Source organism: Crinia signifera, chromosome 1, assembly GCF_055691185.1.
Source record: "Crinia signifera chromosome 1, ASM5569118v1, whole genome shotgun sequence".
In the NCBI taxonomy this organism is placed as follows: domain Eukaryota; kingdom Metazoa; phylum Chordata; class Amphibia; order Anura; family Myobatrachidae; genus Crinia; species Crinia signifera.
Window position 1 is genome coordinate 375,689,860 of NC_139217.1, and position 12,721 is coordinate 375,702,580.

The 12,721-nt window shown below is 42.2% G+C and overlaps 1 protein-coding gene across 1 annotated transcript in view; it reads right to left on the reverse strand.

Annotated features, from left to right (window-relative positions):
- The window catches only part of ALDH2 (aldehyde dehydrogenase 2 family member), a 48,253-nt gene that overhangs the window by 12,979 nt on the left and 22,553 nt on the right, over positions 1 to 12,721 (reverse strand). The window contains exons 3-7 of the mRNA XM_083151404.1: positions 9,958 to 10,098; positions 9,134 to 9,213; positions 7,611 to 7,722; positions 5,990 to 6,118; positions 3,512 to 3,625 (exon numbers count right to left, since the gene is read on the reverse strand). Coding sequence (XP_083007530.1) covers positions 3,512 to 3,625; positions 5,990 to 6,118; positions 7,611 to 7,722; positions 9,134 to 9,213; positions 9,958 to 10,098 — 576 coding nt within the window. The remainder of the gene's footprint in view (positions 1 to 3,511; positions 3,626 to 5,989; positions 6,119 to 7,610; positions 7,723 to 9,133; positions 9,214 to 9,957; positions 10,099 to 12,721) is intronic.

Here is a 12,721-nt window from a genome sequence, read left to right on the forward strand (position 1 = left end):
GCACTTCCGTATGTCTCGCGGCACATTTATTTATCTTCTGGAACTGCTGACACCAGCACTGACTCGTGCTGCAACCAATTTCCATAGACCGATACAAGCAGGAGGCTAGCAATAGCATTGTGGTGGTACGCCACCCCTGGCGAATACAGGTCAATATCGTGTTTATTCGGAGTTGGGATATCTACAGTGTGCATTATTGTTCATGAAGTGACCCGCGCTTTGCTGGACATCCTGTATGCTCGTTATATTAGACTACCTGAAGGTGCACGAGTTGCAGAGGATAGGCAAGGTGGATGGCTTTTTCCTAGAGAGGTATGTAAACTTCAACAATTCCTAAAAAAAAAAAATGCAAAGTCTTGCCTAGTCTGAACATATTTTCTCCTTGAAGCAGCACCTCATTATTGCCCTCACCTGTGTGTTTGTACTTATTGATGAGAAGTGTACTTACACACATGTAATGTCAATCATGCAGTGCATTAAGTGTGGATCATTGAAGTCACCAGCAAGGTGGTTGACAGTGTTTAGGTTGACATACATTGGGCGGTATTCAATGTAAATTTTGGCGATGTGCAGCGAATCCTGTTTAGGATTCGCTGCACATTCGCCACTGGTCGCCGCGTTCCGGAGCCTCGCCGGCTCCGGTATTCAACGAGTCAGGGGCTCGCTGCCCCTGACCGGCGAATTTGAGCTCCTGCGGCGAACGCCGCAGGGAGCCTGAGGACGGTGGCAGGCAGGGAGATTGAAGTCTCCCTGCCCGCCCCAGAACGTTTGTGGCTGCCCCCCGGGGGTGCGAGCAGGGGACCGGGTATATTCACTACACCCGATCATGAATATGTAATGATCGGGTGAAGTGAATATATGAATATCTAATGAGCTGCTCGGCTCCGGCCCCCTGCTGGCTGGTCTGTGTAAAAAAAAAAAAAAAAAAAAATAATATATATATATATATATATATATATATATATATATATATATATATATATATATATATATATATATATATATATATATATATATATATATATATATATATATATATATATATATATATATATATATATATATATATATATATATATATATATATATATATATATATATATATATTTTTACCCAATAGTGGTGTGGCGCCTAAAACAGAATTTAAATACAAATTTGCAAAAATCCAATGAAGTAATAGAGGAGATTTTTTCCAATAGTTTGTTTGTTTATTTTCTTCACAGGATAATCGGTAAAAAATGCTTGTAGACAATCCCGACGCGTTTCGTCTCACAGAGACTTCATCAGGGGAAATACAATAATCTTGTGGTCGTGATATTTGTGAAATCTATGGGATACTCTCTCCGCTTACACAAATATTTTCAGAATAGATTAATAGTATAAGGTATGATGTCCTTAAGACCTATATTAGGAATATAAATTCATATCCGCTGAAAGGTCTGATTAGAGCCAATTAGTGTGGCCCAATATGAATACAGGTCTTAGAATTCCTGTCTGTCTCCTTTAAATTGGAGTGGGTGAATTTGCCTATAGAGCAGCAGGTATTTGAATTCCTGTTAGCCTCCTTTAGAACGTGATTAAAAAGATTTTTTCCTAAAATCAAGGATGATGAATCTTCATCCAAAATAAAATAGATATATCTCCTATGGGACTCCTGTGTGCTTCAGAGAGGCTAGCACACAGGAGTCCCATAGGAGATATATCTATTTTATTTTGGATGAAGATTCATCATCCTTGATTTTAGGAAAAAATCTTTTTGCGGATATGAATTTATATTCCTAATATAGGTCTTAAGGACATCATACCTTATACTATTAATCTATTCTGAAAATATTTGTGTAAGCGGAGAGAGTATCCCATAGATTTCACAAATATCACGACCACAAGATTATTGTATTTCCCCTGATGAAGTCTCTGTGAGACGAAACGCGTCGGGATTGTCTACAAGCATTTTTTACCGATTATCCTGTGAAGAAAATAAACAAACAAACTATTGGAAAAAATCTCCTCTATTACTTCATTGGATTTTTGCAAATTTGTATTTAAATTCTGTTTTAGGCGCCACACCACTATTGGGTAAAAACATTGGGCTTTGTACGTTCCCTATCCCTCAGGGAACTTAGTGGTGAGGCTGCCTTACTTGTACAAATTATAAAAAGTATATCATTCTGCAAAATATTTATTTGTGAAATAGGCTCTAGCGCGAGGTGGAATACTGGGGAGATTAGATAGATAGATATATTTTTTTTTTTTATTAAATATATATTCATGTGCTTTACAGCACATGAATAAAAATAGCATGCCCCTCCTCAGAATAATATGCCAGATTTTTTAACACCAATTGTAAAAAACAAAACACTTGATTTTAAAAGTTCACCTTCCACTTCACCATAAAAAGATAGCGATTGCTACTCGGTGAATCATGGCGAAAAAAACCTTGAAATGTATTCGCCATCTGGTCATTGAATAGGGTGATTCACCGTTTTAGTCAGAAATTCGCCTTACAGCACAAAATCGCCATAAAATCCTGGCGAATCAGCCTCATTGAATACCGCCCATTATCCTGACGTGTATGGTACAGGTCAACATGCAGGAATTTCAACATGGATTCAACTTGGAAAACACATGAAGGTCCTCTTCCCTAGCTTCAAGTGTCACGGTCTGCTGTACTGGATCTAGCACAGTGTGGTCTGTATATGTGCTGTGCAATGGTATGCAACAAAGACCTCTGGCAGAAACTGAACAGCACACAGTGACTCGCCAGCCAGGCAACAGGAACTGCATGTGTTGTGATGGTTCCTGGCGACCATTTCAAGTGTTGCGAGTGTGTACAGGTGATAAATTGCAGGGTGCGTGCAGCCTTAAAAGTATTAAAATGGAAAAAAAAAAAAACGGCAATATACCGTTTTAAAAGTGCGGTGTGAAAGGGGTATAAATGTCCAAACCAGCATGGAGTTACTTGTGTCACGTGTTTACATGGATTAAAGATGCAAAAGCCAGTGGGCATGTACCCTTGACTTGTTTATTTGGTTAAATGATTCACCTGATGTGTTCTATGCTGTACTGCAGGGGTATTTAACATGCGGCCCTCCATTTGCTGTAGAACTACACAAACCAGCATAACCATCCAAACTTTTGATAATCAAAAAAAAAAAAAAAATGCCAACCCTAGAAAGGCATGCTGGGACATGTAGTTCCAAAGCAGCTACAGGGCTGCATGACATTCAGGTAACCATGGAACAGTTTTCCTAAATGTTCCCTGTTGTCCTTAAGTTGCCCATAGCAGCTATAAGTGTCTGTACCAGTCAGTGGCGCTGAGAAAGGAGGGGGAGGAGGTTCCAATTACACAGGCTTAGCTCTGGTAAAGGGGACCAGTGGGGGGCCCTTGTTACCTGGCACCAGCTCTTAACTCAGCACCAGATTGTATAAAAGGAGATGTTCATGGCAACCAGATACCTGTAAATGCCACACATTGGCATATATGCTATAAATATTACATGAGAATTCTTACCTCTGTAGAACCAGTGAAAGCAACTTTATCCACGTCCATGTGAGAGGAGAGGGCACCCCCTGCTGTGGCACCCATTCCAGCAATGATATTCACAACACCGGGTGGGAAGCCAGCCTAGAAGATGAAGATTAGGTTACTGGGCTGATTATGGCATTGCACCGTTCTATGAAGAAAATAACAGCTAGAAACCAAAGACTGCACAACCTGTATCAGATGCATACATTTGCTACTTGTTCCTTTCTCAAGGAATAGCAACAGTTCCATGCTGTAACTACAAGCAATCTGGTACATCACCTACAGCTGGTCAGACCTAGCAACAATAGGTGGTGCTATTATTGGAGATACTTCTCAAACTATAGTGAACCATCTTTAAATATTGGGCACTTTCCCTTATTATGTTTCTGCAGAATTGATGTTAAGGTGCGTACACACTGGGGAGATATATTGCTGAGCAATATATTGCTCATTTTCTCCTTTTCATCAGCGACCAGAGATGGTCGCTGATGAAAGGGAACCTCTGCCGGCAGCGCCGCAGAGGTAATCAGCTGGTCGCAGGAGCGATTGGAACAGGGCTGAAAACGGGAGCGCGCACCCGGCGATTTATCGCCGGGGCACACTCCCATCACTGGCAATATGGTCGCCAGCAACCATATTTCCAGCGATTTCAGCCCCTCTCGCCCCCGTGTGTACACAGCTTTACACTGAGCAGAAAGTTTGGAAGTCAGTGGTCATTAGGACACCAGCACTCCCACTTCCTGCAATACAGACAGCTGGTGCATTCTGGCAGTAGGCTATTTAAGCAGTATCCTATTAGCCTCGCCACTTTTCCTTGGCTAATTACCGCCAATGGGGTTATCCTATAAGCCCTGATACTTCAGGCAGACTGAACCAAATTGCTGTTCACAAGTCTGTTTATCCTTAATGATTGTACTCATGTGAATGAAAGCATGAAAAAAAATAAAACCACACAAAAAATAGATGAGGCATACTGGTTATGTTCCTCGAATAGTGAAGGTGTAAAGTTGGGCATACCTTAAATGGGCAAGTATAAGAAAAGGTATATGTAAAGTGCCTCTGAAGAGTATATAGTATAAGAGTATATAGTATAAGAGTATACCCTACTACTCACACGATGCATTAGGTGTCAGCTGGCATATGAAGGAGTCTTGGTTTCTTTACTTTCTAAATGATCAGGGCAGGTGTACCCAACTCAGCCAGAGGTGCTACAACAAGTGTATAAGGATTTCTTTATTGGTCTTAAAAACTAACTATCATACAAAAGAAGAAAATATCTATTGGATTAAGATATTAAGAGATCTGGAATAAAATTGCAGGGTGCACTTCATATCCTACTTACCTACCTGAACTTCTCCATGCGGGAGAAAATGTTCGGTTCCTGGACTTCCCTGGTAATGTATGATTGCCATCACCTGTGGTGAAACTTTTCTCAATTACCTAGCTCACCACAGGTGGTGGCAATCATACATTACCAGGGAAGTCCAGGAACAGAACTCTTTCTACCTGAAGGAGAGGGTCAGGTAGGCAAGTATGCTTTATATATTATATATATATATATATATATATATATATATATATATATATATATATACACATATACACACACATACACACACACACCCCAACAAAGAGGGGACTACAAGGAAAAAAACACAAAAAAACACAAAACACTGATATAGGTCTGGAGTGTGCATGCTTTCCTTCTCTTGGGTGAGTTCCTTAGGCCCAGAAATTAAGTTTTCGAGTATAGTGGCTCTGCAAAACAGGCCTTGATCCAGTAGGACAGAATTGCATTGGTAGTAGGGGTTAGCCTACACCTGTGACATGCACCACTTCAGGAATGTTTTTGACCCTTAGAAGTCTGATGAAAAGAGGAACGGACTCTTCTAGATCAGAGTTGTGTTTTTTCTTCAAGGTTCCCCTGTATTTTTAGGGATTACATTTTGTGGGATCTATGTTTTTAATGTGATTTAATCCCATAAATATCAATTTTCATCATCCAGTTTACCCTTTGGTATAGTGATTGAAATCTGAGGACAATAAAGAAACCTTTATGCACTTGTTCCAGCACCACAGTTGGTTATGCCTGCCCTTATCATTTAGAAAGTAAAGAAACATTTATACACCAACTGAAGCTTATCAAACAGTGGGGTTGATTTATTAAGCTCGGTGAAGTGATAAAGTGTCTGGTTTTTATCACCGGCCAATCAGCTCCTACCTGTTATTTTTCAAACCAAGCCTGTAACTTCAGTTACGAGCCGATTGGCTGGTGATAAAAATCAGACACTATCACGTCACCGAGCGTAATAAATCTGCCCCTAAGTATGATAATTCTTTACTTAACCATCCCATGAAGACCATAGAATCTGAAGAACACAGGACATACAAAACCTGAATGAGATGCAATAATAAAATAAAACAAGTCACATAAACATAAATGTAAGGGGAAATGAACAGTACCTCTTTTACCAAGCTGGCGACATGCAGGGCAGTGAGAGGAGTCTGCTCAGCCACCTTCATAACAATCACATTCCCAGTAGCCAGGGCAGGACCAAACTTCCATGCCAACATCAGAAGAGGGAAGTTCCACTATAAATAACCAGAATATGGATTCAACAAAGTAGCTTTCCATGAAAACAAGCAAGAGATGAGATGCATATGTATGGTGCACTGGAAGAGTAGCTCTTCGATTACATTTCTTACAATACAGAAATTTCTGGATGATTTAATTGTATGGTGATCCAGATAAAAAAAAAAAAAAAAAAAAATTTGCAGCATAATAATATCGAGAGACTGACTAAAGCTGTGTACACTGGGGGGCGATAGGGGCTGAAATTGCTGGAAATGTGGTCGCAGGCGACCATATTGCCAGTGATGGGAGTGTGCCCCAGCGATAAATCGCCGGGTGCGCACTCCCGTTTTCAGCCCCATTCTATTCGCTGGTCGCAGGAGCTTGCTTCTGCGACCAGCTGATTACCTCTGCGGCACTACCGGCAGAGGTTCCCTTTCATCAGCGACCATCTCTGGTCGCTGATGAAAAGGAGAAACTGAGCAATATATAACTCAGCCATATATTGCTAGCAATATATGGCTGAGCAATATATCTCCCCGTGTGTATGGGGCTTTAGAAGGAATTTTTTCAGTGCAATATAAAAAGAATAATCCATTCTGAGTCATAGAATTAATTAACATTCGGCTGCAACACTACATATAGGGCCGTGTTCAATGTTTAACCATCGAGCCAGCCGCTCACCCTATTCAATGTTCCGGGGGAACCCTCGCTGTCAATCTACAGCGAGGCTTCCCCCAAATAGCGAGGCTTGTGGCTACTACAGGGTGCCTGCTGCATTTAGCCATGAGCCTCGCTGTTTTAGCAGCCGCACATGCAGTTTCCATGTCGCTGCAAAATCCCAGCGAGGTGGAAACGGGGTGCACAGGGGGTCAGTTGAATACGGACCATGCGAGCTGTGACAGCTGAGTGGCCAAATTATTATGACCACTTGACACTTTTATGCAGATGGACGAGATCAAGTGAAACATCAGTTGCACTGTGTTGCTTGCAAAGAAATGGGCAAAAAACGTGATTTAGCCGCATTTGAATGCAGGATGATTGTAGGCACTCGAACTGTCGGAACCAGATCCGACAGATATAGGGGGGTATTCAATGTCAGGGGCATGGCTGTCGAGCTAGCGCGACAGCCGTGCCCCTCTCCCGTTCTCGTTTTGTTCGCCTGGAGCTCGGCAGTCGGGATTCAATGTCCCGGCCGGCGAGAAGGGGGCGTGGCTGCGAGCTGAGGATGGAAATAGACGAGCTCCGGCCGGGAGCTCGCCTATTTCCGGCTTTTCTCGGCAGAACGAGCCCGACACCTTGTGATGTCGGGCTCGTTCTGCCGAGAACCCCTGTTCAATGCTGTCAGGGAAGACAGCATTGAATAGGGCCCCGCAGCCATGTCCCCCGTCGGGAGATGGCTGCGGGAGCACGACAAAGATTGAATACCCCCATAATATCTCCGGCTGGACTCTGGATGTGATCTCCATTATAACCACACAGCCTAGAACCATTTGTCTTGTCAAGACCTACCGGAATAATCTGTGCACAGACACCAACTGGTTCATGCCTTGTGTAGGTAAAGTAATCTCCATCGATTGGGATGGTTTTTCCACTCCACTTATCCGCCCATCCAGCATAATATCTGGAGCACAGTACAAAAAGAATTAACTTAATCGGAATCAGACATTTAAGAGATCACACTTTGAGCAGGAATAAGTGGAGGTATACTGATTCCCCCCTCTCCCACCAACCCAAAATATAAAAAAAACCTAAGTAGGCTCTTACCTCCTGTTTGCCAGTAGTAAAACAGTGGTAATACAGAGTGGCTTCACTTTTAAATAAAGTTAGAGATTTACTTTCACATAATAATTCCTCCTACATGATTTTTTTTTTTTTTTTTTTATAAAGCAGCATGCAATATAAAGGTTACATCCTACAGTCGCAAAATATCAAACCTGTGACTCCACCCACAGGCACTAATGCAGACAGTAGCGTCCATCCCTGAACAACCCATATGCGAGAAGGGAGAAGAGTCTCAATATTGTGCTCACTTTCCTGGCGTGTCATGAACGGTGTTCATGTACTGCTGGCTACATGCAAGTTTACATAGCATCTTGCAGTTCCTACATTATGTATACAGGCGATAAAATAGGAATGTCCTGGAGGATGGGAAAAGTAATTTACAGCATACACACGGTCTGTCCAAGATATACTTTTGAAAGCACGTGCGTGCGTGTGTGTGTGCGCGTGTGCGTGTGTGTGTGTAGTGTCATTATGGGGAATAAGTGGTATCATGTGTGCTGATATCTCTTCACCCCAATGTATGAATGGGACAGCATTTGTTAAAGGATAGGGGGTTCTATACAGATAGCAGGCGGATATGCAGGGCAAAATGTCAGGAGCGCTAACCATTCCACCTCCTGTAGCTATTGACATCAATAGCTGCAGGATGACACAGCCACCCCTGCTGGTGGAGACTGTCAGCTTCGGGCTGTGCAGGAGATCTTGCGCATGGTCAGTGAGCCCGCTGGGGATGGGGGTGGAAACAACGCTGGAAAAGCTGGGAGTACAAGCAGGCACATACACATACAACAGCAGCGCAGATGAAAAATAAAATAACACAGCTTTTGTCAAGTGGGTACATTACAGATTTCACATTTTGCTAGCCTCCACATTCATATATTTGGAGGTTATGGGTGCCTGCTTCTCCGCAATCTTGCTGAAGAGCAGGACCCGTAATATAAAAAGAAAAACGTATGTAATACATCTCCACCCGTATCTCATGTGGCCACAAGTGCAAATCACACACTGCAGCAGCTCCAAGTATAGAACATGAAAGGATTTGAGTAATATATCCAGATATTAACCATGTATCAACTGATCTGATGTAAATATAACTGCATCTGTTCATTATATAAAAGTAGTAGCAAATAGAAGGAGGCCACCAAGCTACTCATGAGTCCTTCTACTCAAACCGTAATACAAGTTCTGGAATGTACAGAATAATGGCTGGGAAAGTGTCCCAGCAACAGTTATTCCTAGACCAGTCTTACCTCAAACATTTTAATACAAGTTCCAGATCCACTGCATAGGAAATTGCATAGGGCTTTCCATTGTCCAGGGTTTCCAGATTCTAAGAAAAGAACAGACCAGGGAGATTTTTTTTTATTTTTTTAAGTAAAAGTATTTGCCTGTTAGACCCCGAACCCAGCACTCCGAATGGCTAGACCAGGCATTCCCAACCACGGTCCTCAAGGCACACCAACAGTGCACGTTTTAGTGATATCCAGGCTTCAGCACAGATGGTTTAATCAGAATCACTCAGATACTAATTAAGTCACCTGTGCTCAAGCCTGGATATCTACAAAACCTGCACTGTTGGTGTGCCTTGAGGGCCGTGGTTGGGAAAGCCTGGGCTAGACAGAATACATTGAGATGGTGTGCAATATGTCACTGCTGTCTCTGTACTCATCACTGTGTGTCTTATGTTCCTGGAAGCTCAGAGTCTGTGAGCTATACAAACACCCAAGGTTTCTGATTCTTCCTGAAAGCAATGTCCAGGTCAATAGTAAATAGTCTGACCCTAAAAAGGTCAACACAAGGAAAAGGTCTACATTAGTTTCATTTTGTGCGTGTTTTAGAGTCAAAATAAGCATGTGTGTGGGGGGGGGGGGGGGGAGGAGAACAACTGAACTTCCCCTTGGGTGGCTGAGCACCTGTTAACCCCTAAATGAAAAGGGGCAGTGAGTTTGTAAGGAGTAAATCTGGCATTGTTATGCTGACCGATCAACTGCACCAATCAGCACATGAGGTCTCAAATATACAAACCATAGCATGATGGCCAAGAATGATTAGTCCATGTATATGATCTACTTACAGCTAGAATAGCCCTGTCCCGCTCAATAAGGTCAGCCAGTCTATTAAGCAGGACTCCCCTCTGAGAGGCATCAATTCTCCTCCATGGTGATCCCAGCTTAAACGCATCTCGTGCCGCTTTCACCGCCTTGTCAACATCAGCCTATAAAACAAATAAGTTATAGATTAACCCTAGAACAATGCAAACCTGAATGTAGATCATTTACAGGGTCAGTCAGATGAGCAGGCAATACTGATAATTATACATTTCAGATACAAAACAATTCATGGTTTCCAAAGGGACACTTCTTGTAACACTATTTACTCTAGGCAGTCATGCCAACCAGTCATGCTGCAGGATATTAATTGTTTAGTAATCAGTGGAGGACAAATGTACTATTATCTATCCAACTGTAATAGAACAGCAATATTCTTTAAGGGTGATAAAATTAGGAGTTTCAAAAATAAAAAAGGAGAACCATAGTATACACTCAAACTAATAGAGCAGTATATTATTCTAGTCAATAATTTTGCATATTAAACATTCAAGGAAACTGCACATTTTTTTGCTATACTAAAAAAAAAAAACAAAAAAAAAAAAAACACCTTTTAATTTAGCGGAAACAATGTTGTGGACAAGGTATTCAACTTCCACCCCCAGTCACAACACATAAAGTGAATGACCCAGCAGCTTACTCTACACCCATCACAGATGTACCCCAGACAGTGTCACCTCTACCCATAACAAAACCAAACTTGTGGCTGGACTGGTCTTCCTGCTGCTCTCATTGTCCCTGCATTATTGATCTGTATTTTATAGAGTTCAATAACAAATAGTTGTACTAAAGCTACAGACCAAACTACACCAATATACATCTCTCCACTTACTGGTGGCTCATGCATCAAGCAGTGAAAACAGTAGAAGAGTGGTTTCTGTGGGCAACTTCTCCCCCAGTCCAAACAGCTTTGAGGAAACATTTATCAAGTTCTGTCTATAAAATGGTAGGCAGATTGGTTGCTATGGGCAACTTCTCACTTCATACATCTTCCCCCTGTATATCAATCTCCCGACTCAAACACTCTACTTTACTGAAGATCCTCTATCATCCATACTTATTATCTGCTCCCATTCAGTTATGATTTTGAGTCCTCCGTCGCACAAGACTACTTCTCTAGCCCCCAAGCCTTCAGTTGTCCCTTAACTACTTCACCTCTTCAGAAAAAAAAAATCCCAGAGCCAACCACATAGCCTCCATAGATTATGGATACCTCCTCCCATATACATACATTGACCTCAACTTTACTTACAGTATTTCTCTATTTATATTCACACAACCCCACTGAACCCAGGTCAAAATTGCGGTGTAAGTAAATGTTAAGCCCCGTACATACTAAATACACTAGTGCACGGGTCCTCAAACTATTTTGCTCTGGGACCCCATAAGACAATAAAATAATGACAGGACCCCAGCACGTTACTGTAGAAGGTCATCACCACATGTCATGTAGTCAGCAGACAGCACATACATGGCAGCATTGTGGTGGCACAAAATGATGGGAGAAGTCTGAAGTAACAGACAATTCAACAGATTTTCCTTGAATCAGTGACTGAGATTAGAAAACTCGATGGTCAGCAACATGGAGTCGCGACCCCGTACTGAGCAGGTCGGGACCCACAGTTTGAGTACTGCTGCACTAGTGTGTACACTCAGTGTTGTGTACTGTATGTTGCTTGCTTCCACACACCGGTGGGGGGGTCTTAGTTTATGGTTTTGTTGCAGTGGCAGAAGTAAATAAATTCTGACACCCAGAATCTTTGAAATCCAATAACCTTTACTGTCCACTCTCTGGGACAGAAACATGGATTAATGTAATTGGATATATTGCAATGTTTACCTTTCTAATGCTATTACTGTGGGATTTGCAGGTAGCACTCTGCTGTATCCCATCCTGGCACTGAAGGATGGGGATTTTAAGTACATACTTCACAGGCAGATGTGTCAGATTACCCATAATCTGCTTTGTCTGTGACTTCCATCTGCTCTAGTTGAACAGATCACCAAAGCATCTCGTCAGCTAACGACATTTTATGGTCTATTCAAAGAACTACTAATCAAGGATTAGCTGGAGGTAAAACTATATGAACAGGTAATGTAGTAACCGATAGCCCAGGGGTAATCTGTGTGTGGTCATTTATTAGTTTTCCATGTGCTCCTTTTATGCACTCACACCTTTGCACATGGCCGTTTAATGCCATCAGACCCCTCCACATAAATGACAAGGATGTGTGCATTATGCATTGCAGCTATGAGTTAGGAGAGGCAATCACAGATTTTAATGCTTGGCTTGGGGAGGAAACACACACACACACACACACACACACACACACACACACACACACACACACACACACCATGCTGGATAAATCGGATACCCGGTGTCAGGGCCAGTGTTCTCACCAGAGAACACTGGCCCTAACAGATCGCTGACACATCGATGTGTGCTGAGCAATTTTGCTGATGCATTCTGAGTGATCTAGCATCGCTCAGAACTCTGCCACATCGCCCTGTGTGTAGGACCCTTAACACCCCATTACATTTTGCCCATTGTGCTTATACTGTACATTACTAATGAGACTTTTGTAATACAGTGGAATACATCTGCTTTCCCTGAACACGAAGCTCCAGTCTCAAATTTGTTTACAGGCCATGGCAGCTAACTCGGACCTCTCTGCAGTAATGGGGACCTGTAAGGATCCGTTTCTTAGTCCATTATTATAACTGGCT